Source organism: Myiozetetes cayanensis, unplaced genomic scaffold (genome assembly GCF_022539395.1).
Source record: "Myiozetetes cayanensis isolate MyiCay16 unplaced genomic scaffold, myiCay2020 scf5-8, whole genome shotgun sequence".
Classification (NCBI taxonomy): Eukaryota; Metazoa; Chordata; class Aves; order Passeriformes; family Tyrannidae; genus Myiozetetes; species Myiozetetes cayanensis.
In genome coordinates this window covers 58,563,157-58,588,954 of record NW_026087742.1, presented here as the reverse complement: position 1 = coordinate 58,588,954, position 25,798 = coordinate 58,563,157, and the positions used below count along the sequence as shown (strand labels likewise).

General features: G+C 38.9%; 1 protein-coding gene across 12 annotated transcripts in view; it reads left to right on the top strand.

Annotated features, from left to right (window-relative positions):
- Window positions 1-25,798, top strand: part of ENOX1 (ecto-NOX disulfide-thiol exchanger 1) — a 361,706-nt gene that overhangs the window by 260,226 nt on the left and 75,682 nt on the right. For 11 of the 12 annotated variants that reach the window (XM_050331528.1, XM_050331530.1, XM_050331529.1 and 8 more), the window contains 4 exons: window positions 1,250-1,423; window positions 3,105-3,311; window positions 9,580-9,813; window positions 20,712-20,924. In XM_050331528.1, coding sequence (XP_050187485.1) covers window positions 1,250-1,423; window positions 3,105-3,311; window positions 9,580-9,813; window positions 20,712-20,924 — 828 coding nt within the window. The remainder of the gene's footprint in view (window positions 1-1,249; window positions 1,424-3,104; window positions 3,312-9,579; window positions 9,814-20,711; window positions 20,925-25,798) is intronic. The other variant, XM_050331531.1, reaches the window with a different exon arrangement.

The following is a 25,798-nucleotide window of genomic DNA, read 5'->3' as shown; positions in this document are numbered from 1 at the left end:
ATGTGTATATATGTATATGGATATATATATAAATTGCTTGAGGAGTTGTCTCCCTCTTTGCTTCTTCAAAATAAACAAGCTCCAGAGCTACCAAACCCCACGTATACATGTATCATTAAGTACTTTCCAGTTGCTAGCCAGAAGACTCAGCAGAAAATCTGTAGAACACCAAAGTAACTCTCTTCTTTTAAATAATTCATGATACCAAATAGCAGCAGTGTTATGCCAACAAAGAGATCGGTCTCTCAAAATATTTTATTCATTATGCCTCAAAAAACCCAAAGCCTTGTTTTTAACGAAATCAAATTTCAGAAGTTGGCTCTCAGTTCCTCTGAAACATCTGCTTATTACAATTCTTGGTGTTACAGCACTGGTGCTCCCCGGTAAATCTTTCAGCTTTAAGTAATACGTATGGAAGTCTTGGCAAAGAGATCAGGAAGGAGAAAGAGTAACGTTTGCCAAATATTCATTTTACTTTATGAGGCTGTAGTGGTATATGTTAATAATACATGTGTTGAAGAGAATCTACTAATCCGATTAAATAACAGGGCAAGGAGGAATTAATTCCAAGGTTCAAAAAGACCCCATTCTATGCAGCTGAAAATTTATATTCCAGGGTAAAATGGTTAGAAATCTTGGATAACTAGACTTTTATAACAGAGCCAGAAATGGATCTTTCTCTGTACTGTTTGTAAATCAAGGTCACTTATGTGAAAAGGCCATGTTGTGATAAAGTAGTCTGACAGTTAGATGGAGAAGACATATTAATGTTAAATTATATTCTTTGTATACTTTGGTCATAAGGCACTGTAAATACCACAGTAGCATTATGAAACAGAAAATGCATTCCAGATAATAACAGATATTCATAGTGCATGATTTTACACTTTAATGTACTGTGGTTTACTCAGTCATGTTAATATTTTAGATTATGTAACTTTCCCTTCTTTATGTATATCTTTTTATTTTGCTGGAAATGCACCTCCCTCCCCCTCTTCTCCTCCCCCTCTCTCTCTCCCTGCCGCTCGCTTTCCCTCCTAATTTCCTTCTCTCCTCCCTCTTGCTCTGCCTTTTCCATTTTTCCTTCCAGTGACTTTTTTTCCATTTACCCTTTTCCCTTCTACTAATTCTAACAATGATGCTTGGGGAAACAAAAAAAACCCCAACATAAAGGGAAACTGTGTGCAAGAAATTTGTAACGAGTAGTTTCAAGATTTATAAGCCAGGATTTTATTTTATATATTTACAGATTCAATCTGTGTACCAGGCTTTGATCCAAGCCTTAGCATGATGACTGGAATCACTCCGATTAACCCAATGATACCAGGCATGGGGTTAGTGCCACCACCACCACCAACAGATGTGCCTGTAGTCAAAGAAATAATTCACTGCAAAAGCTGCACTCTCTTCCCTCCAAACCCAAGTAAGTAGATCTGATGAAAGAATGTTACTTTCCTAAATACATTGCATGAAAATTTTTTATCTAATAACAATTATGGTTTTTTTAATAGATTACAGGCAAGTATGGTGTTTCTTTCTAAGGTATCTTCTGTGTGTAAAGCATGGTGTGGTATCAGAACATCCTTGTTCATCTCTGTAATGTCATGTAAAAAAATATGCATATTGTACAAAAAAAGAAGAATACTTTATTAAAACTAACAGAGCCTGAAGATCTCCACTGCTTATAGTAGAAATCTGTTTTTCCTGTAGATCAGAATGTCACAAAACATAATGCTTATATGGTACTGTTCTTCTCCATGCTCCCTTTCAGGTGCCCACAGTTAGATGGAACCAATCTGGGCTCATGCTCCTCAACACTTTGCTCCCAAACACTGACTAGCTGCAGTCCCTCTTTGGGGGAGATGAAGGGAAAAGGGGACTACAGCTTCTCTCTTGCCAGTTTTTCAGGGAAGTCAACATGGCAGATGAGTTCCTTCTTCTTTTTGAAAGCAGGGTCCAGGCTTCCTTCTATCCCTTCTGTGACTTTGTGCAAATGGAAAACTCTTCCCACTGAGACACCAGCTCAGGCACAAACCCTGATTTTGTGTATGTTGGCCCCGTGAGTTTAGTTTCAGAGCTATCAAAGCAGTGACTTTCACTATCACTGTGGAGTCAAATGAGAACATGAAGCAAATAGTCTTTGCATGTACCTAGATCATGATTTAATATGTACATTTTAAGGTTGTAACCTCATTTACTGTGTTAAAGGGCCAAAAAGTTAGGTCATATTTGTCAGATTCCTTCTTTGGGCACTACTTTTAGAGGAATGCTGTAGTAATCTACATATAAACAAGGTGAAGTGTTATGACAGTTTATATTTTTTATACCGCCTTCAAAAATGTAATAGTTTTCCAATTTAGTGTGTATAACCTTCTCTCTCCATATATACATGAAAACAGCATTTCTAGCTACTCCAGCTCATGAGCACTTGTAAACAGTGAGGTTATCCTTCCCATGCGCTGCCATCTGCTCCATTATCTCGCAACAAGACAAAACAGATAACCGGCAGAGCGTTTTCATCATGCTGTCACTTTGTTGTGTTTCCCACTTTGTTTTTCTGTTTGCTGTGCTCCTGTACTCTGAGACAGAAATGAAATTATGTCCAGCCCAAGTGAACAGGGTGTATGGAGCATGGGCCTGCTTGCAGAGAGCCCACACACTTGGTGAGCATGGCGAGTGATGGGAATGAGCCAGAGATGGTGAAGTTCAGGCCTTGAATGCTCTGCACTAGTGGTTGAGATCTGTGCTCGGGGTCAAATCAGTTGCAGAAGCTCCCCTGCTTTGAAACAGAATATTTTTCTGGTTTTTGTTTGGCTATTCAGGGAAAAAAAAAATCCTTTTAGACCTCACTGTCTGTCCTGGAGAACAACCTACAGTGGTGGGAATTAATTTGCGAAATACCACCTAAAGCTTGAGAAGGTGTAGATTCAAGTCATAAATTTTGGACAATCTCTGCCATGTTCAGTTATTTTGCTTGTCCCTCTCTCCTGCCTCTATACTATGTCAAATAATTGTTGCTGCCCAGAACTGATTAAGGGGATGAATAGAGCCAATGGATCAAAAGACAAATTTTGTATTCCAACATGATTTCTGTTTTGACTTAGATCTTCCACCACCTTCAACAAGAGAGAGACCTCCTGGGTGTAAAACAGTGTTTGTTGGAGGATTACCAGAAAACGCAACGGAGGAAATTATTCAGGAAGTCTTTGAGCAGTGTGGAGATATAACAGCAATTCGGAAAAGCAAGAAGAATTTTTGTCACATTCGTTTTGCAGAGGAATTCATGGTTGATAAAGCCATTTACCTTTCTGGTACTTCACATTCTTTAATAGATTTTCCTTGCTTCTCATTTGTATTTTGTGATGCTAATGCTTGCTTATTTTCTTAGCTTTAATCTCAGCAAGTCTTTCTTGAACTCAGTGGCTGTAGCATGGAGTGGAAAGGGGCAGTTCTGTTATTTCTCTGTGTCTGCCAAGACTCATGCACAATTTTGTTACTTACCCAGGAGCAATTTCCTCCCATCCCACAACAATGCAGCAGATCCTGAAATTCACTACAGAACAATCTTATTTTCAATTTACACAGGTTTATATAGTTCTGCTCACAGGTTGTGGAAAGAGGAGGGCACCAGGCCAGGAACTCTGCTGTTTTCCAGTGCCAATTTCTCTGATAGGCTGGCAATTTCATTGCCATATTTTTATAGATTTGCAGTGCAGTCTGAATCAAGTCTGTTTTTATGCATGCATGTATTCAGCTACTGCATGGGTTAGATTCTGAGCTCCATCTGTAGGCTATGTCTGTTGCCTCACAGGAAAACGAGTGCTACAGAAACTTGTGTAAAATTTCAGAATCTCTTTATTTTCCAATAAAGGAACAGAAAAAAGGCCAAACAAACAACAAACAAACAAACAACTCCCAAAACAAAAACAAAAAACAAACCTTTAACTCACAGGAGAAAAAAAAAAAAAAAAAAAAAAAAAAAAACAACAACAACAACAACAAAAAAAAAAAAAAAAAAAAAAGAAAGAAGAAAAAAGATGAGAAACAACCCTGCTTTCACATATCAGGCTTCCATGGCTGTCACTGCCTTCTTAAGGTTACAGTATTGGCTTCCTAACTGAGTCACTTTTCACCTTTCTGAGTTGGATACTGTACACTGCATATATTTGTCTTCACTCCACAGGCTGGTTCATCTATTTTTCTGGGTCCTGGAGAGACACAAAAGCATTGTTTTGCCCCACAAGTGTAGCATAACACTTACAATTGTATGCAATTTTTAAATAAACAAGGTTCAAAGACTGGTCCTTGGCCAAGACAAGCTGACACAGACTGGCTTACCCATCATGTGCAAGGCGATCTGAAAAGGAACCATCCACATTTGAGCCTGGGAAGCAGATAATGATCTGGGATACTTTGTTTGAGCTCCCCCCCTGACCACCTTCTGTTCAGCAGTAAGGACATAATCTCAACATGCTGTAGATGTCCATAGGAAGCTCACACAGCTAGAAACAAGTTGTCTTTCAAATCACCATCAACTAAATCTTAAAGTGAATGAAAGAAAGAAACCATCTAAAATTTTGAAATATGTTGTCAGGAAAAACCTAATTCCTTTGCTTCACCAAGATATTTGTAAGGGTTTCTGGGATGTTTTGTTTGTTGTTTTCTTTTTCCTAACTTGGCTGCTTGCTTTAAATATCTATTTGAAAAGCTACTAAAAGTCATGAGTTTCACGGGGTCTATATAAAGATTTTTTTTTTAAATATTGCTGTAGTTTCAGGTTTCTTGCAGATCTCTATTCCACCCTCATTTTTTCTTCATACCATTTTTTGTTTTCACTTCATTTCTTCTTTCCTCCTCATCCTCTCTTCTTGATTTCCAACCTTCTTGTTAATTTGTTCATTCACGTTGCTTCCAAAATGCTGTACTTCATTGTGACAGATTACAGACATCACAAGCAGTAGCACAGTTACCAGGTTCTGTCCAGGGGGAACCACCTCCACAAGCAATGGAAGAGAAGAGGGGCACACCAGATTCAGTAGGAGCTGGTATTATGATAAACAAAACAGTGGCAAGAAAGAGAGCAAAGAAAAGCTCAGAAATGTACAGGCTGCCACCCTGGGCCAGAGTCAGTGTCCCTCTAGCTCAGTTTTCTGCTTCTCCACAGTTGGCTGCACCCTTTGCTTCAGTCCAATTCAAGTTTTATTTTTTGCCTTAAATCCTGAAAGACCAGAATTTATTATTAGAGGTAGTAAATTCTATGTGCTGCTGTGTGTCCTCATTCATAATGCACTGGAGTGCTCATTCAGAATAAGGGAAAGGTGTAGAAATGGCAGTGAGATTCCCTTCCTCATTCTTCCTCATTCTGAATTTTCTGGAAGTTTATTTCCAGGTTCCTGATGCATCCTTCCTTCTTCTGTTTCCTTTCGTCAAAGTCCCACTGCTGTCTGTGCTTCCTCTTATGCCTGTTCTGCAGCCTCCATCCCCATTTGTCTTTTCCTCCACACCTTTTAATTCTTCCAAAGTGGTGTCTCTGACCAGATCAGGTAAAGAACCAGTGGAACTGGAAGGGAGGAGGAAGAAATGCAGAGGTACTCTGTAGCCAAGTTTCACTTCTTTTTATAGAGATCACTGAACTCTGCAGATGAAGCAGAGAGCACTGACTGTTCCCCACCACCACCGAGCAGAGAGGTCTGGCACTAGGCAGGGGTGTGTTTTATTTGTACTGAAATACTGGGGGATTTTAACGAGTCTTTGTTCCATTCTCAAACATAACGTATTCTTAAATGGTGGGAATAAAGCATATCATTATGGCATTTTGTTTTCCCTGTAAGATACAAAAGGGATGTACAAATTGAATTTGTGGTTAATATAGTATGTGTGTTATATTAGGGGAAAGTCATGCCTTTGATATCTGTGATATAATGATAATTTTGTCTACTTAATCAGTTTTATCTGTCTACCCCATCAAATCTCAAGCCTTTGCATTTATCCTATGCTTATCACCAGAATAGTGCAAGTGATTATAAAATCCTTCGAACAGTTTAATCACTGATTTTGTTTCCCTTTGTATTGCCAAGTAAACATGTATGAAAAGACAGACTGGGAGACGGGTAGAAGGAAGGCTAGGTTTCATTTAGCCCTGAAAGTTGTATTTTGACCTTCTGAGGAAAAGACTTTCTAAAATTGTCATACCAACCCATGAGAAAGCCCTTTTCCAAAACTGTATGTACTTTACTCTTGTGGCTGACAATTCAGTAACACCTGCAAATATTGATGACCCTGGACTTAAAAATATGGGACAAGCAGGTGGCTTGACACAGACCTGTATATACCCCAAAAGCTCATGTATGCATTTTTCCTCTGCTAATACTTTCCCCTTTGGGTTTCTTTATAGTACCATGTACGTGTTTTATTTTAAGTTCTCTCTGATCATCATTAACACTCTGATCTAGATCCCCAGTTAGACAGCAGATATTGGCTGGTCCCCAAAATACTCAAAGGTAAGTCAAGCCATGGAATTCTCACTAGACCTGTGATATGAAAACACTGTTTGATTTTTATTTAGTACTTCATTAATTTTTCCTATTTCTGCTCCTTTAAAGTAAGGATCTTGGCAAGTTCCCAAAGTCTTTTCCTCTGCCATTGTGTGCAAAAATTAAATTAAAAATGACAAGCCAGGTACAAAGTTAATGCTAGCTGCAGTCCTGAGCAAAGAGATGGGTAAAAGAATTCATTGCCCATGCATGAAGGGGAGGCAATGGCAGGTGGTCCTCTTATACATTCAAACACCCTCAAACATCAGTAAGGAGACACGATATTGGAAAAGAGCGAGCCTCCCAACTGCCTTGTGACTCAAAGTTTCCAGTGCAGATGAGCTCCTGAGGATCTCCTACACCAACTAGGACCTGCCAGTTGTGCCCCTTGCTATGCAGTATCTTGCTGGTTATCAGCCCATCTGGGAGTCTGTTCTTCACTGACCAGACCATTGATCCTGCTGTGCCTAATTGTCTTCAAAGGCTAACTTATGAGTGTGCAAGAAGCCTTCCCAAAGGCATTTGTTGTTTTTTTCAAGAGAAAGATGCTAAGCCCTGAGCAGTGTGATCTGACTTTGAAGCTAGTCCTGCTCTGAGAGAGAGATTGGACTAGGTGACATGCAAGGTCCCTTTTGACCCAGGTTATTCTAACTTTCTGTGCTGGTGGAAACAACCTGGTTGGCTGTCCACCTTCAGTCTTTAGAGTTAAACAAGCAGTCAGATTTTTTCAGTGTGATTCTTGGTCAATTTAAAAAAAAAAAAAAAAAAGTTAATTTGGAGGCACTTAAACTGGTTACTTAAAGGGAACCATTTGTCCAGTGCTACACAGAGTACTGAGTTTTGAACTGCAGTGTACACTGTTCATTTTTTTTTTTCCCATTATCCCCATTTGCTTCAAAAATGAGGGTCACTTTAATAGAACTTAGCTTTGCTGGTTCACACACAATCTATAGATGCACAGGTCTTTTCATTAGTTCTTTATTCAGGTTATGTGAGGGGCTTTGAAGCCACAAGAGTTTTGCGTTCTGCAGCTTTGTGTTTCTGTCTCTGCCCATACCTGGTGTGCTCCTGCCAATGGAGGTGAAAGACGGGGTGTTCCGGGAGACGAAGAGAGATTGTGTCTTCCTGGAAAGTACAGCCCAGCTGGGAGATCTAATTTTAGGTTCACGAGACCTGGCACCTTGGCAGTGTCCTCTGCATTGCTGATAATGCTATTTTGGCACAGAGAAATCACTGTTTGAGAAATGCAGCTGGCACGTCAAACTGGCAGGGAGCAGTGATCAGGTTAGCTGCACCACTGACCCCTTTTGGCTGACTCCTTTGTGCCTACACCTCTGTGGATAAACCCACATAATTACGCCCTCATTAGTTCAGGGCCCAGCTCTGAAAGGTCGCCCACACTCTTTTATTTTGTAGCACTGAATATGGTGTATCTGTAACTCTTCCCTTCAACACCTTGGGACTTTGAAGCTATTGTCTCACGTGTGCTGTAGTATAGACAGTCCCCTGTATTCATACTGCAGTAAAACAGGTTCTGCCTAGATACGCATTTTTGCAAAGATGTGCCTAATCTACTACACAATTCTTAGCTTCGCTGTTCCTGGAGGGAGTTCGGAACTGAGTTTTAGCTGTGGTGGTGAGGTGCTGAAGCTCTTTAAACCACAGGCAAAACACAAGACTGAAAGGTAGGTTCTCTTGGATTGCTGTTTAAAAGCAGCAAACACCATTTTTCCTGACACTTTGAACAGTAGTTTCCTCTACCTACGCAGTGGTTGTAGAAGTTTGTGTTTCTGAAGAGCCTTATATGTGCCACCTTAGCACAGAGTTCATCTCAGCAGCATCTCATCATTTGAGAAGTATCTTCTGGGCTGTTCTCCTTCTGAGTCCACTGCAGGGTGTTGGCATGGAAAAATTAGAGCTATCCTGTGTAGACTGATTATTTCTACCCATATCTGAAGGCTCTATTTGCAGCTTTCTACGTAGTATTTTCTCACACTTTCTCTGAATTTGCATTTTAAAAGTTAGACAAACTGCTCTGTGCATATTTTTCAGGCTTGGAAATACAACTTGGGAAAAAAATATTTGACCAAGTATGGTCACAAAAAACTCCTTTATAGCTTTGACATGATTTGTTTGTCCTCTGAAAGTAGTCAAGTGTTTTTGTTCAGAGCAGGGCCCTTTTGTACTGCTGCTTAGTGTCTGATTTAAACCTTTGCAGTCTGCTAACTTTAGCATAGGATTCATTGACCAAATTTTGAATATGTAGAGTATCCCTAAATGTGAAGTGCAGTGGGTTTCATTATTTTTTCTGAAAGGGGTCTTGCAAATGTCTAATCAATGTGTCCATACTTTAAAAATTACTCTAAGGAATGATGAACTCAATTAATTTGTAGGTGGTTTGTATTTGCTGCTAGATTATTTTCACTGGGGAATTGGAAAATCATGTTTGCAACTGTAAAGGCTCAAAATTTGAGATCTAGCATCAATATAGTTAAGAAACCACCTTCTTTGTGGCACAGTAATTTATGTAGCACAATTTTCACATTCACCTGTGGTCATGGTTTTTATAAAATGCAGCCTTTCCCCATACTTCCAATTCCTTTAGTAGGCTGGAGAAAAACATCTGAACTGAACATGATCTCTGCAAGATCAGGAGAAGAAGGACTACATTCAGTCTGAAACAGATGCTTTTTTAGTAGTTGTTTTTGTTTACTTGGCCTTTGCGCTTTTAAAAGTTGGGGGCATTATGTTGAAAAATTACGTATTTTGGGTGACTTCTAAACAGGAATGTGGATTCTGTACCTTTGAGTCAACTTTTCAGTTCATCTACTATGTTGATAGGTAGTGCAAAAAATTGTGAAGAAAAATTAGTAGATGAATGTTTATCTTCTTCTGAAAATATGCTGTTTGATAGATCCTGCATAGATATGTGGGAATCTGCTGATGTATATTTTCACTTGGCTACACTTGAAGGCAGGGGAGGGGGAAATAAGAAAAATTTAAGAAAATAAATCCTGCAACAGTTAGTTCTACTTGTTGATTTCAGGTTACCGCATGAGATTAGGATCTAGCACAGACAAAAAGGATTCTGGTCGCCTTCATGTTGATTTTGCTCAGGCAAGAGATGACTTTTATGAATGGGAATGCAAACAAAGAATGCTGGCCAGAGAAGAACGCCACAGACGCAAAATGGAAGAAGACAGACTGCGCCCTCCATCACCTCCAGCAATAATGCATTATTCTGAACACGAAGCTGCTTTGCTGGCTGAAAAATTGAAAGGTAAGCAGCATTTGCTACTTCTTGTTTTATTATTCCTTAAATGCAGGAGCCATCCAGAAGTCAGAGCAGAGGAGCTGGTTTCTCTCCAGTGTATTTCATTACTTGCCCTGTTAGCTTTCCCCCATTGAAATGGCTTTCTCTGACATTTCTGTGCCAATGGTAAAGGTACTCACCCACCTGCTAGAAATGTATGACATCTGTCTGTCTACCTTTGCTTTAACAGCTAAAACACAGCCTTCAAAATACTACCTTGGAAATGCTCTCATAATAAGACAACCTGTTGCAAGCATCCTTCTTCGTATTAAAGGCCTGATTCTTAAAATAACTTTAGTCCTTGACTTATAGGTTACTACATCACATACATGTGACTGTCGCTGGCATTTAAATTGCCCTCAAAGGCTGCATTTTAAAGTGCCCCTCAGATGCAGTGGTACAACTTATCTCTGACACACGCCATCCATTCCTTCATTCCCTCTTTAGGGTTAGAATTACTTGTGCAAGATAGCGTTGTGTTTTGGTATGTGTTTGCTTTCTTGTTTGTTTTTTTCTAGGTACACTTACTGAATTAGTATTTTTCAAGGCTGCACTTTGAGGATTCATCTTTAACAGTGAACATAGAAAGTAAGAAGCAAAGAAATCAAGTTATTCTTGGAAATTTAAAACAAAACAAAACAAGTGAACAATTCTTCACACCCCTTAACACTGTATTTGTTTTCATTAGGTGTTTAGCAATTATGTTTGGCATTTTTTCCCCCATGATGGCCAAACACATTACTGTGTGCCAGGTCATAAGAAGCTGTGATTCTTGACACTGTTTCAGAATTATCTAGATTAGACTTAGGCTATCTGTCATCACACTGGTCCCTGTTCTAACTATGAAACATGTTTGGGAAGCTGAAGAAGGACAGTGCAAAGTGTTTCCTCCTTAGAGCATGGAGCAGAGATGCACCCTACTGTCTCTTCGAGTACTGCATTGATTGCTGTTAGTTGTTGCTGCTGCCTCAGTGTATTATTAGTTTGACTGACTATCATTCTCACCATATACACTTCTTTATTAAATAATTCATTAAGTAACTGGCAGATTGGTATAATAACCCAGGAGGATTGATAGACCAGGAGAAAAGGAGCAAAGAGGCCCTAATATAAGAATTTTTAATTCTTACCTAGCTTCCAATACAGCTTTAGATCCATCTGTTTTCAGTTGAATATTTTAGGAGTTAATCTTTCATAGGGGAAGTTTTTCTTTATGTAGTAAGGCCTACAGGTTTCCTGAACTAAGCCAAAAAATGCAAGAAATCTGGACAATTTCTTCCATATGGCTAGTCATTCATTGCCTGGGGCAACTGAATGTGAGTTTTTGCAAGATATTTATGATGTCTATATTTAGAAGGGTTTTCCTTTTCATTCTGGAAAGTTTCCATACTTAATTAAAATCTATTCCAAGCATTTTTATCTTTGGTTCTCCTGAGGGAAATTTAACCAGAGCTTGACATATATGCACAAGTTTAATATAGAAATATTTTGAGCACAGTATAGACCAACACCATGTATATGACTTTTTCTCTGGAAATAAACTTTCAGAAACATACATAATGAAATATAAAAAAAAATAAATAAGAAAACAAAATATAAAGTTTATTTTTTATTGGTTAAAAATCATTAAAATCCAGCAAAATAATACATTGCAATTTTAAAAGCTTTGGTAATTACCAGTTACCTTGTGGTGAGATTTATGGTATTGGCCCTGGATCTGCACAGATAGTTGGGGATAGAGAACACAGAAAAGCCCCCTCTCCTCCCAGTGGGCTTAAATTGTCTCCTGTGCTAGGTACTATAGAAAGCAGAGTCGTGTTCAGTCATTATACTGGTCTACGTTTCCTAAGACATCTTAGCCAGTATCTATAAGGCAGTGGTGTCAAACATTATGGCATCCCTTGGACAACACAGATTCACCACATGAGATCTTTGTGGCATCCTAAAAAGAGAAGTAAAGCAACACTGGAGAAAATTCTTTAACTCTAGCAAAGGGTAGAGCAGTAGAATTCATGTGGTAGAATGATAGAATCATTAAGGTTGGAAGAGACCTCCAAGATCGAGTCCAACCATCGTCATACATTCGCAATTTAAATGTGAACTTCAATGAAATTAGCATATGTATATATGTGTGTGTGTGTGTATACACATGCATATATAAACCTATGTATATACACATATATATGTATACACATGCACATGCACAGAGTGCGTGTGTGTATGGAGTCAAAATCTCAGATCTCTGTATATCACCAGATTTGCACTGCTGCAAAAGCCTGGACAATTCATCCTCAAGTAAAGAAGGATCAGAATATATCTGCTCTTGCAGAATTTACCTTGAAAGACTGGTTTTTGAGCAGATGCTTTGCAGTTGTTTTCTGAAGGAAAGTCATGACCTTGCCATGGTACCCACTTCAAAAGACTCCTGAGCTCATGAAACAGAGCTGCAGGTGCCCAACATGCAGGTTTCAACTCCTGCAGTGCCTCCAGAAGTTCACAGAGCAGCACTAGCTGAAAAGCAAGCCAAAATAGCTAAATATCTCTCGTCCCAAGGTACTGCTTTGCAATCACAGATGTAGACAATCTGGTCTGAATCCAAGCAACTTTTGTTGTTAAAATAACCTTGGAAATTCCTGACAGCAAGGAAATCTGATGGTGAGCAGGGATGAAGTAGGTTCATCAGCCACTCCCCTATTGTGGTCTATATATTCACTGAGTCTATAACAGAGGTGGAAATATTTGTTTTCACCTTCTGCAAACTGCAACATAAGAGTAAGAAATCATTTTTTTGTGTACCAGACTTGGCTGGAAACTCTTGCCCTAATGTTGTCAGCATATTCCTATTCCTCTCACGTGCTGAAGTCATCTTGTACAGCTTTAACTGTGGATAAGAGAATATAGAGGAACTTTTGTGCCAGTTGGAAACAGAAGTTCATTATAAAATTTCAGCCAGGTTCTCTACTGGTATGGAGCTTCAGAAAAAAGAATCCATTCCTCAGAATGCACAGCCTAGTGGCTGGACTGGGAACGCACTGCATGTAAGGCCTTGTGTACTTGAAAAAGCATGAGGGTTTATGACAAGTTCTCCATTTCCTCCTCCCTGTGGACTACCACAAAGCCCTTCATATCTACAAAGAACTTGGTTTGAATGCTTGATTTATTCAGAAATTAGGAAAATCCATCAAACTATGGACCAGTGCAATTTTTCACCGCTTTCCATTTTAGAGTGTGGCAGACAGTGTTGGTTTATGTGTATGTCCCTTTCCCTTTCTCCTTCTTCTTTTTTCCTTTTTTCTTTTTTTTTTTTTTAATCTATTAAGATATTCAGGGTCCTTCAAATTCACTCCTTCATAACTCACTCCTTGTTTGCAGTGTGGACATTTTTTTCTGCAGCTTTCATGTTGTTAGCCTGAGCCTCAATTATCAGAATGAAATGAGGTCCAGCATACCAACAAGATGGGTAACGTGGAGAACAACATGAGCTCCTTCTCATTTGTGTTTCCTTGAGGAAATACCTCAGTAAATTCATAGATGTGAATTCTGGGAACCCAAGGTCATTTACACTGAAGTGTAGATCTTATTTGCCTCCTTAAATAGCCTTTGAGAATAGACCCTGAGTTCTTGTTTTGACAAAACCAGCAGAATATTGTGTCTTCTGCTATTATATTACAAAAAGGTGACCTTCTTTTCTTGTGGTTTATTGCAGTATTTGTGTGTGTCTTTGAGAATTTAATTCCTCAGTGTTAGATCAGATGTGTTATTACTGCACAGTGAAATGTGCAGTAGATGTTTAGGTTCAAATTTGCATGCTCTGACATCTGTTTTCCTGGGTGCTTTATAAACAGCTGAATATTGTGGTGCCCAGAACATCACACAACTGGAGGTAGGCTGAACCCTTTAAGTGGAATGCTGCTCTGTCAGGTGCATTGAAACAAAACATATTAATCTGTGTGCTTATGACATTTACGTTTCAAAGCAGAATTTTGAACATTATGATTTTCTTAATTCAAGCATATCTGAACCTAATGGTATCATCCTCAGAAATCACTTCTTGTAAATAAGCTCATTTAAAATACTAAATCTATCTTATTTGCTCTGGGTAGCTAAATATTTTCCATCATCTAACAAAGACATATCTTTATATCTGAATATTGTTTTTGAAAGCATTTTGAGCAAAGGAGACATATATATCTGGAAGTTATATACAATACGCTGGAATTTAACTTCCTTTAAAATACAGTGTTTCTGTATCAGCACAATTTTTGTGGTTTTCCATTTTAAAAAATATAATTTGAAAAATTGGGAAGCTGCTTCTTTGCCAGGAACTGTATTATCCCCTGAAGAGAGCACAGATTGGAAATTTAAATAAATAGATGGCAGTTACAGTAGAATGAACTAACCAGGGATGCATCTTGTGCAAGATTCAGGTAACATCAAGCCTGAGAATCTCAACTCTTGCACGTAATTTGAAATATAAACAACATTTAATTGCTTGGGAAATAGGATATTTCACTGAGAAGAAAACCAGGCTGCTTTCATTGTTACCCTGCACTTCAGAGCCAGAGTTGAGGAGCATTGCAGAAAAAGTGCAGTTATCTGGAGAGGGAAATCTCACCCAGAGAGGATCAAATTCAGTGCAGGGCTACGTCAGAAGGGGTGGCAAAGTGAGATCCTCTGAACAAATCCAGTGAATGCCAGGTTTAATTGCTGCTGAAAGACTCCAGACCTTTTTTTAGCACAATCTTATTTTATTGGTGGTATATCAGGACAGAGCCCTACAACAGACATATTTTGACATGAATTTAGCATCAAATCTGTTCATTCACCCTTCCTGGTTTTAGATTATCATTTTCTCCTTCCTTCTTCCATATGTTGCTGACATCTGCTGTGACACAATACATCTGGCTCCAAGAGCCTCTCACAGGGGCTGTGATCAGGTACAGTGCAAGGACACTTTTGTCTGCTGGCAGAGGAGCATAAGGTTGGGTTCAGGTATCAGCAGCCTAGTTACCCAATTCCCTGGGCACCTTCCTCCCAAAGCCTACAAGTACACTCACCGTTAAGTGCTTTGCTAAAAGTGTCCTCCCTCACCTAAGCTGTGTTGAATTGATGCAGATTTTAAGATTTTAATGTAAATCCACTAGGTTAAATATACCACACTGCAAAATTACTCAAGTTAATTACTATGATCTGGGAAATGGCAGCTCACTGATCTTAAAGTTTGTGCTGTGATTTTGAGAAAGAGGGAGGAAACTCAATACCCTCATAATTACTTTTTATTGGAAATAGTGATATCAGCAGGAGAAGATAATGGATTTCAGCGTCTCACATGAAACACCTACCCCTGGAAGAATCTTGTGTGATTTAATTTGAAAAAAAGAAAGAGTTTGAAGAGACAGGGGGGAGAGAGCACCTTTTAATACATCTTTTAGTGAATGTATATGTATATTTTAGTTACATCTGGTGTCAGCTAGTCATTTATTGCATAACTCAAAAAGTTTCTTGGTTATAGCACACAGTTAAGGCTATTTAAGAAATAGTAAGGTCGATATTAATCATTCTTTAAAAGAACCCTTAGGCAGTAAGAATTTGTATTTCTTGATTCTCACTTATTATGCAATGCCACTGGGTTAAAAATTTTATTAATCCCAAAAGTAACAGACTGATATGTGTGTTGCTTGGCACAATTATATAAGGAATTTGAGCAGAGAAAAAAAGAAGGTGAGGGTAGTAGACTGAAGAGTTACATTTCTAGGTCAGTGACAGGCATTCTGTACAGAGGAAGCTCTTAAGCCAAGAGAAAAATAGGTTGTCATTTTGGCACCAGAAGTGGTATGTGCTGCGAAGCAAATTGCTCCTGGTGCATAAGGGAGTTGGGCTGAGTCTTCTGATGAGAGAGGTTAGTGAACCTTTATCCTGACCTGATTCCCCCACAGCAGTCACCTGCTGTGGTTTATTCTTTTTTGTATTGAATTCAGTCTCTGCAATTTAGAGATCTTAGTTATAGTTATCATGAATTACCAAATCAGAAGTCAGATTAACAATAAGTTTGGCTATACATCCTTTCCTGGCTGCAGTTAAGTGGAATGAAAAAGTTTGCATCCTGAACTGGACTATGCCACCTTCCTGTAATAGCTGAACTGGGCCCAGTTTGACAAACTGGAACTGGAGTACGATCAGCTGAGCAGCTCCAGGCAAACCTGAGGGCAATGTAACCATGAGCAAAGGGGTAGTGCTGAGCAGTTGGTGATGAGACAGGAAACACATCTTCCCATGGCACTGCTACAACTGACAGAGGGCAGGCTGTCAATCAGAGGCAAAATACATGGGACACATCCAACCACTCTTTTTGCCTCACTGCATGCCCTGCAGCCCAGTCATTCTCAGTGCTCACAGGAATACCTTCAAGGGGTGTTTTCTAACTGGATTTCTACTAGTTAGGGCAGAATTTAGCATCTTACAGAAGGGCCAGAGAAAAATGAGATCATTAATGCAATCCCAAACATACACAGACAGCATGGGAGCTTTCTAGGTGTAGTCATTAGGGTAAAGAGCAACAGTTCTGTCTCAAGTCTAAGAAAGTGCATTAGGGGAGCAAGATTAGGGACAAGAGATAGGGCTGACTCTGGACAACACCATGACCCATAGAACAATATAGAAGGGTTGCTGTGATTTAGACAGGTCCCAAGGGTTGTGTGAATTATCTGATAATTTTCAAACATCTGAGAAAGCCCAGGGTTGAGAATCTATTAACAAGTCTAAAAGCAACTGTAGCCTAGTGTTTGATCTTCTCCTGGCTAGAAGTCCAACATACAGTGTTACTCTTGAAATACATAAAGTTAGCTATATTTGCAATATATCTATAAATGTAAAAATGATAGTAATAAGTGTTTGAATGCCTGGTTTCAGAGCGATGGATTAGTCTATCTCCTTTCTAATGGCTAAGGCCTTAGACACCGTCATCCAAGTTGTGAAAGCATCTTATGGAGGTGCTTAAATACAAGAGATAAATAGTCACATTTTAGGTTACTTTGAACTGAATTCTACCCTGTGTTACACCAGGGAAACTCCATAAGCTGAAAGTAAAACCTCAGTTTCCAACACCTTTTCCCAGTAAACCATCTTGCAACAGTTCTTGTCGTAGCTTTTTCATTTAAAATGTTTATTCCACTTGGGGTTGCTTAGAGGTGGTCAAATTACAAGCAGAAAAATGCAAAACATTTGTCAACAATTATTCCCTTTTTTCATAGAAATATCCCTGTTAACAATTTCCTGGGCAGCTCTGGGGATGCATTTTCTTTTCTTTCTATTTCATTTTGTCTAAGTTGTGAGCTAGGATTTAAAGGTCAAATATCTTTAGTTGATGTAAGAGGAATTTGAAATACCTTCTCTCTAGAGCCCTGTGAATGGGTCTAGGAGCACCTGGAAATCTCTATCGACAGACACCCAGCAAACCATCCTCAATAGATGGGTAATCTTAAAATGATATAGCGTCATCTCAGCTTGTGTTAGAACTGAGCACCCAAGTACAAGAACACACAGGTGCACAAATGCTGATAGGTGTTCTGGAACAGGTGCACTTGTGTAATGGTTAGGATTAGCCTGACCAAATGTAGACATCTGTTGCAGAAATGTCCATATATGAGCAGGCCACCCCAGGCTTCCTTTACAACCGGTTGAGGGAAGCAGGCACTTCTAGGCCACAGCTGACCTCACCATTAAATAGACAACTAGAACAGAAATGATAAAGCCTTTCTTATTTGCTTAAAATGTGCTGTAACTTGGAGGAGAAAAAAGCTCTAAATGTAAATAATTTGCCGTGTGTTCATTTGAAAAGAACAATTACATATGGGAACATGTCTTATATAAAGGAATTTATTTGAAGAGTGTGTTTTTAAACAGTGTATAATTATGTGCCTCCTACCATGAGGGAATAATTTTGAACAGAATTAGGAGTTTTGTTTTGGTTTATTTTTTTAATGAATGGCTGCAATCATAAGGCAGTTCATGCTCTACTTAAATTAGATTCCGTTGCTGCATTTCTTCTACTGTTTATCTACTAACTAAAAAATAAATGAACAATCTGGTATAAAAGTCTGATTTTCTAAGGAAACCTCTGCTCAGAAAGAGTCACTGTATTCTGGATGAAGAAAATGAATTCGCGGTGAGTTACCTAATGCTAGTCACTGATCAGTGAACTCAAGAATATAGAAGTTAGAAATGAAGGTGAAATAAGGAAATTTTAAAACTGTAGAGAAAAGGTTTTCTTAACTAATATGCTCCTGTTGTGCATATATTACCCTCTAGCATTTTTGAATGTGTCTTCTAATTATGTAATCAATGAAGATGCTGATGTTTACCAATGAAAGGATTTTTTCCTGCTAATACAGAGCTGTGAATTAACTATAACAGTCCCATAGATATCTGCAGCTCCCTGGAAGTATAGTGTTTTGAAAAAAGGTTTTCAGCATGAGTGGAATCTATGTGGCAGAGTGAGACATGTTTATGAACATCCCTTACAGACAGCCACTGTGCCTGATAAAAACACAACAAAACAAAGGGTGTTTTTATTTAATAGAAACTCTGTAGCAAAACAACACACAGTGTGTACTGGGGAGAGACTAAAGCAAGAAAAATGGTGAATGTTTCTGTGCAACTGATTTTCCTAATGCATCTCTGAAACATTTTTGCTTAGATCTGCACACTGTTTCTTCACAGATTGCAATGTACCTCTTTGGAGGTGCTTCTTTGCATCATTTCTCTCAACTTTGCTGTTTGTGTCTGGACCTAGACTGAATGGGATAATTTACTCTAAATGGTACCCTAGTATTGGATGATAAATTATGTGTGATGATTTAGATAATGATGTCTACAAGATAAAAAGAGGGACATTCTGCTGTAGTTATTCTCTACTCACAATCAGCCCCGTGCTTGCTGTTAACAGACTGGTGCCATCCACAGGGTGATCTGACTACAGACTGTTGGAAATTGCATACTAACACTGACAGAAGTCATTACAGGTTATTCTTATTTACTACTGTAATTATAATAAACATTGTGTTCCAGGGATGAGTTCTTGGCTGTATTGGATATTTGACATCCCATGCATTTCAGCAAGCTGCAGGTTTTTGGAGAGCCTTATCCTTGTGTTGTCTTGCAGTGAGGAGACTTTGCATGAGTCTTGTTTAAATTTGGCTTTTCTGAGGCCTATATTTATATAAACTCACCCATCAGAGCCACCTAATACATTCCTTCTCCATACACATCCAGAAAAGTTCCAAAGTGGAGTCTAATCCAAGGGACAATGAAAAGATATGCATCTGACTCTTCCTCCCCATGGACAATTACTTAATGAATGATGATAATGAATCACATGTTAATGCTGAGTTACAACAGATACATCATTGTACACAGAGAGTGTTGTGATGCTCTTATTTTACAAATTTTTTTCAGGGATCTTGGGTGAACATGCCTATTCAGCTGTGGAGAGCAAATTTTAGTGCTGTAGCTGAAAGCATGTTTCAGTTAATAAGATGTTAAAAAATCTCTTCTTCAGAGGCTGTGGGCAGAGTGTGTCATTAGTCCTCTCTGTACTTTAGGCTCCTCACCTTTTAGGGAAGTGATTACTGTTTCGGAATAAAAGCCAAAATCATCACTTAAGAATTAGTATTTCATTATTTTTTGCACATAGAAAGCTGAGTCTTACAAACTACGTCCCAAATACTCTATATTCTGTAACACAGTTGGCTGGTTTTAGTATTTCCCAATTTTTGTTTTAAGTGTCTGTTGGTTATAGCTATACTACTTCTTCCCACCATAACCGTATACCTTCTCCTGGAGAAAGGTATACATTCCATCTAAAATATATAGGAAGAAATATAACCAAAAAGACTAGATGAGATGTTTTAAATGAGTTGTTGGGAAATGGAAGTTTTATAGAATAGAATCCTGGTGAAAAAAATGAGAATGAATTGCACAAAAATGGTTCCACAGGAAGATACTGTTGTAATAACATTTTCTTGAAGCTCAGCCTAAATGGGACTTAAAAGGAAATGTTTCCTCTTAATTCTGATGAAGCCTGAAGTGTAATGGATGCTGTGTTTTCCGAGGAAGCTGAGAGCACTGTCAGAGGAAAGAAGATTACTTGGAGCGGGAGTGCACAAAATCTAGCCTTCAGTTTTAGCAATCTTTCTGCAGAGAAATACAGCTTTCGTTACCTGAATGGTAAACATGAAGCTCTAATGCAGGTGTTTTCCTGGATTCATCTGGAATCCTTTAAAAAAATACATAAAGTGAAACACAGACAAATAATACAGAACAAATAATACAAAACAAACACAGGCACATCATCTATTCAAAGCAGTTCCTTGTAATTAATCTGTGTTTTGAGGGGAAATTGTTCAACCTCAACATTGTTCATTAATTAAGAGCACAGTGTTAGTAACAAAAGCCCAAGCTCCAAGACTGAGCTTTCAGCTGACCAGATTAACGTAGACACGTTTCATTTCACCAGTGAGTCCAGTACCACAGAGGTCTCTCCGCTCCTGCTGTAAGGTCATTCCATATCACTGAATGGCTTACGGGAGACATTGTGAAAGGAAGGACTCAGGCCACAGGGAAGGGGGGGAGGGTGCTTTTTGTTGTGAGAAAGCTGTTAAAATAAGGAGAAGACAAGACTTGAAGGAAGATTTATGTAGTTTCACATTGGCTTCTTACATTTGATAGAACAAAGGACACAAAAGTTGCCCCAAATGATATACTGCAAGCAGGATTTATGGTGATTTTAATGTGACATGGAGCAGAAAATGTGTTCTCAGCAGGATATTTATGCCTGCAATTTGAAACCTGTGCTTTGATTGTTCTAGATGATAGCAAATTTTCAGAGGCCATCACAGTGCTGCTTACCTGGATCGAGCGAGGCGAGGTGAATCGTCGCTCTGCAAACCAGTTTTATTCGATGGTGCAGTCGGCCAACAGCCACGTCCGCCGGCTCATGAACGAAAAGGCGGCTCATGAGCAAGAAATGGAGCAAGCCAAGGAGAGTTTCAAAAATGCCTTAACAGGGATCCTCACTCAATGTAAGTAACTCCCTTTTTGTCCAGTGTTGTTGTAGTGATGGTGGTGGTGGTGGTGGTGGTTTTTTTTATCATTTTGTTTGTTTAGGGGTAAGTAGTTTGCAATGCAGTCATATTCTACTTCATATCCTATTCCATACTCTATGGCACTTTGGAGGATCAAGGACCATTCCTAAGAGCTTATTATTCAAGGTGAGCAAAGTTTCAGTAGTTTTTTTATTATTAGACGAAGACGTGCTCTATGCATAATGTCTACTGTTGTAGACACTTCAAGAATGGACCAGACAGAAGCCTCACTCCTATGAGAAAAGATCATGGGCTTTTTGAGAGAAGGGATATGTAGCTTCTGCGCTGCAGCTAGTTAACTAGGTCGATTAAAGAATAGAGCACAATTAGGTAATATTTTTAACCTGGCTTTAGGTAAAAGACAGTAGGAGCCAGCATGCAGGCCACCTACATAGTAGAAGAATATGCTGTTCTGTTGCTGGCATCAGGACTACTTGACTATCTGCCAGTAATAATTTGGCAGATAAACTGTCTTAAATATCTGCTGCTGGCAGCAATTTTCTTGGTACAGAAATATGATCGATGAAGTTACCTTAATGAGGCTTCCTCATAAACCAGTAATTGGGATACTTAACAAGAAGTTTTCTTCAAAGGCAAGGGAGGCAAAGAGAAGAGAAGAAAAGAGAGGTGAAAATGTGAGAAGAAAGGGTGAAAGAAAGGAAAAGGCAAGAAAAAAATGAGAAAGAAAACTGATTTAGTTTTTGCTGGTTTTTAATATGCCTACTCATGGTCGCTCAAGCAAGAGGCTTTATGATACTCAGAAGGGTGAAGCCTGAAGTTGAGAAAAAACCCCAAGACAGTTTACCAGATAGAGGACAATGCAGTTGTTTTGTTGTGATTTCTGAATCATATCCCTAATCTTTACATAAAAAAATAAGCCCTAAAAGCTTTTCTGCAATATATTTCTGGTCCCTCAGTGAATATCCTTCAAAAGTTAGGGCTGAAGGCATATGCTTGGATGGACTTGCCTAGCCTAGCAGAAGCCCCTGAAGCTTCCTGCCTATGTTATGGTAAGCTCAGCATCTCAGAAGGCCAATTCACGCGAGGGAATATGTCCTTCTAATTTAAGAGCTTAAATGCCTGAATTTAGGAAGAAAGATTCTGGGCCAAAGACATTTGATTTCTGCGGACATCTGTTCAGTGAGTAAATTTTAAAGACAGCTAATTCCCTTGGTAATTTGCTAGGCAATATTGTCTTCCATCTCAGCATCTAAAAGGCAGTGTGAGGCACAGAGACGCGGGCACCATGCATGGCGTGCTGTTCAGTTCACACCAGGGCCTCTGTAGTTTTGTGTGCCACAGCCAGCTCTAACATTCAGAAATGCCTTCTTCAGCTGCATTAAAAAAAAATCCCCCATTGTCAGCAGGCTGAACTTTAGTTAAATCAGTCTAAATTAGCCCATTTGTCACCAACTGTTGTAGAACATCTGTCACTTTGGAAATAGAGATCCCTGTAGTTTCAGGTGGAAACTTGCAGTTTTGGCTATCTTGTTTTGCTCCTGTCATGTACTGAATGCTGAACTTACAAAACCAGAAATAGGTCTGGCTTCCAAACAAGAGTTTCAGAGTCCCAGCAATGCCTGGAAGAAGAAGGTTTCTGACAGATCTGGCCTAGGAGGACAAGGTCAGCAAAAAAACATCCTCAGGGAAAGGTGTTACACTCTGTGGATTATAAGAAGAAATATTACAAGCTTTCCAGATGCTCTCCACTGGTTATTTTATAAACATCATAAACATTGGTCATTATTAACATTAATGAGTCTTATTAAAATTCTTTTCAAACTTGATTTGAACAGATGGATGATATTTTTGCTTTACACATCTATATGCCTAAGATTGCTAAGTATGGAGACTGTGAAATGAGCTTCCCTTTTTCAAGGGAATTTGAATTAATCTGTATTTTAATTGATCTGAGGAATTTTTTTCATGCATCCTTTTCCGTTGTTTTTCCACAGTCCTGCATAATTGGTTACAATGTGTCAGTTGCTTTATGAAGAAGAATTTGAAAATACTAGATGTCCAAATTAGGTGTATGTGGTCTGTTTAATTTTGCAGCATGACAAAAACTCACTTCTGCTGCTCTGCAGTAAGGATCCAAAAGTCTAGGCTAATGCTGCAGCTGTGTGGCCATTTGATAGAAATATTACAGTATTTTTAAAATATAATGTGGCATTACTCTGTCGTGAACTAGGTCAGATGTCCAGCTTGGAGCTGACCATTCTGAGATTTCTTTGCTGTTAGAAAAGAAAAATAAGAATCTTCAGGGAATGAGTCATCAAACTGACCTCATGGTTCTCTTCCAGTGAAATGAATCATCCCTTAGATATGCCATTTTTTCTCTGCTGCCCAGAGAGGATTCACAGGGGGCCTAGCTCTGAACCAGATGTTCAACTTTTTACATGCCTTGGTTAGAGTAGATTAATCCCACTTACTGTGTATAGCCTTGATACACAAGGTTGTAGCGTAAGGGAAAAACTTGGAGTTAGATTAAAATGCCAGCATTATAGCAACAAATCTTATAGAGAGTGAAAAAGAAATTAAATGGGCTTCAGGTGCTCTCACCTGGAATACACACACACATGCGTGCACATGCATCACACACACACAGACACACACATAGTGTGTGTGTGGGTCTCAGTAGAAAGTGCTTTCTTATTAGTGAGAATTACTGTGGCTAGAATATTTCAGCTTATGGCCCAACTACTAAAGAAGTACAGGTATTGAAATCCCTGCTACAGGTTTGTGCCTGGAGGTATTTAGAAGATTACCAAGCAGATTACACCTAAAAATTTGTGGTAAGTGTTCAGCACGTGAATTAATTATCTGACCAAAATACTTGTGCCAGAATGAGCTGTGAAAAAAAGTGTACTACTGCTGTCACACCACAAATTTATAACACCTGATTTAAGTTATGCAGGTAGTCTTGTGGTGTTTCTTCAGTTATTTAAGGGATAAAGAGAGAAAAATGTCCACTTCCTTCTTTTTACTAAAGTACTTAGTTCTTCAATATTTGAATCTGTGCCTAAAATACAGATTGTTTTCCAGAATTTTGGATAGGTCTGTGGTTTGATTTCTAAATTCTTCTGCTGTGCTTCCACACGTTAGTAACATGTGATGCTGCTCCCTGACTTTTCGCTCATCTCCAGTTCATTTCCTCCCAAACCACCTTTTCAGCCTAAGATTTACTGGTGTTGATCCTCATGTTTAAGGAAAATGGGAGCCCTAGAGACATCTGTGTTGGTCTGTGGGCAGTTTTTAGGCTACACCAAAGCTACAATTCTCTCCTCCGATTTTCTTCTCCATGCACTGTAAACTTTGTCTACGTCTTATTGAGGTTTCAGACTGTTTAGTGCAATCTCCCTTGACAACATTGTCAAAAGTACCTATAGGTGAGTGAAAATCTAAAATTCCTTATTTAAAAATTGATTGGATATCTCAAGAGTCAGACACATAAGGTAGTGGAAGTGTCCCAGTATACAAGTGGATAGATTACACAGACATTGTAGTGAAGTACTCCAAGCTGGGTACTAAGCAGATTATGACACCTATTTATTTAGTAATTTTTGTCCATTTTACTAATGAATGACTCTTCAATGGACTTTGGAAATAGGAATCAGGGTCTATGAATCACTTTCTTGTGTTCTTGAGGGAACAGTGGAAGGGTGGTTTTTATCATGGAGCCCTGTGACCAGATTACTTCTTTGTCACGGAACTATAGAGTCAGTAAGGTTGGAAAAGACATCCAAGATCATTGAGTCTAACCTCTGAATGAACACCACCATGCTAATTAAACCACAGCACTAACTGACATGTCCAGTTTTTTCTTGAACACTTTAGGAATTCTGACTTCCTGGGGGGGCAGCCTGTTCCGATGCTTAACTACCCTTTCAGTGAAAAAATCCTTCCTGATGTCCAGCTTAACCATGAACACAGGGGAATGGCTTTAAAGTGAAACAGAGTAGTTTTGATTAGATATTAGGAAGAAAACCTTTACAATGAGGGTGGTGAGACACTGACACAGATCGCCCAGAGAAGTTGCACATGCCCCATCCCTGGAAGCATTCAAGACCAGGTTGAATAGGGCTTTGAGCAGTAGGGTCTAATGGAGGGTTTAACCTGCAGGATGTTGTAACTAGATGCTCTTTAAGCTCCCTTCCAAGCCAAACCATTCTGTGATTCTATGGATTATGAGATTATGCAGTTTACCTGCTTAGTTTGTTGCTAAGCATCTTCAGCCCTGATTTGTGAAACAGGATATGAAGCTAGGTACAGCTTTGAGCTCATTCAGTAGGCCTGTCCATTAAGAAGAATCAAAGGATTGGGGAGAAGATTGTGTGTCATTGCCCCTCTTTGGGAACCTCTGAATTGTCACCTTGAGTTTTCCTTCACTTTTAATGGAGGACTTCAGTGGTGTATTAGTCTACACTGACTTTTTATCAAATAGCTGGTAGGTATCTGATACAAATTCTCACCTCATCCCACCCCCTTTAAAAAAAAAAGTAAAATTGAAGTTAAATAATTCTGAAGGGAAAAGCATTCTCAACAGACTGAATAAAATTCTCCTCCTTTCACTTTTCTTGATTTTCATTCTCTGATCTCTCTGTATATGACTTAATCTGTTTTAACATTATTAGTGCCTTCAGAGATAGAATCTGCATTTTTAATATTAAAAAAGTAAGGAAATGTTAAAAATCCTTTTTGAGCTTTCTTCAAAAAATGATTGGCAGCCGTTTTGTTTTTCTCATTACAGGTTCACTTCAGATGTTGCTCTCTTGCTTTAGAAAAGATAAAATTTACACTGATATGACGAT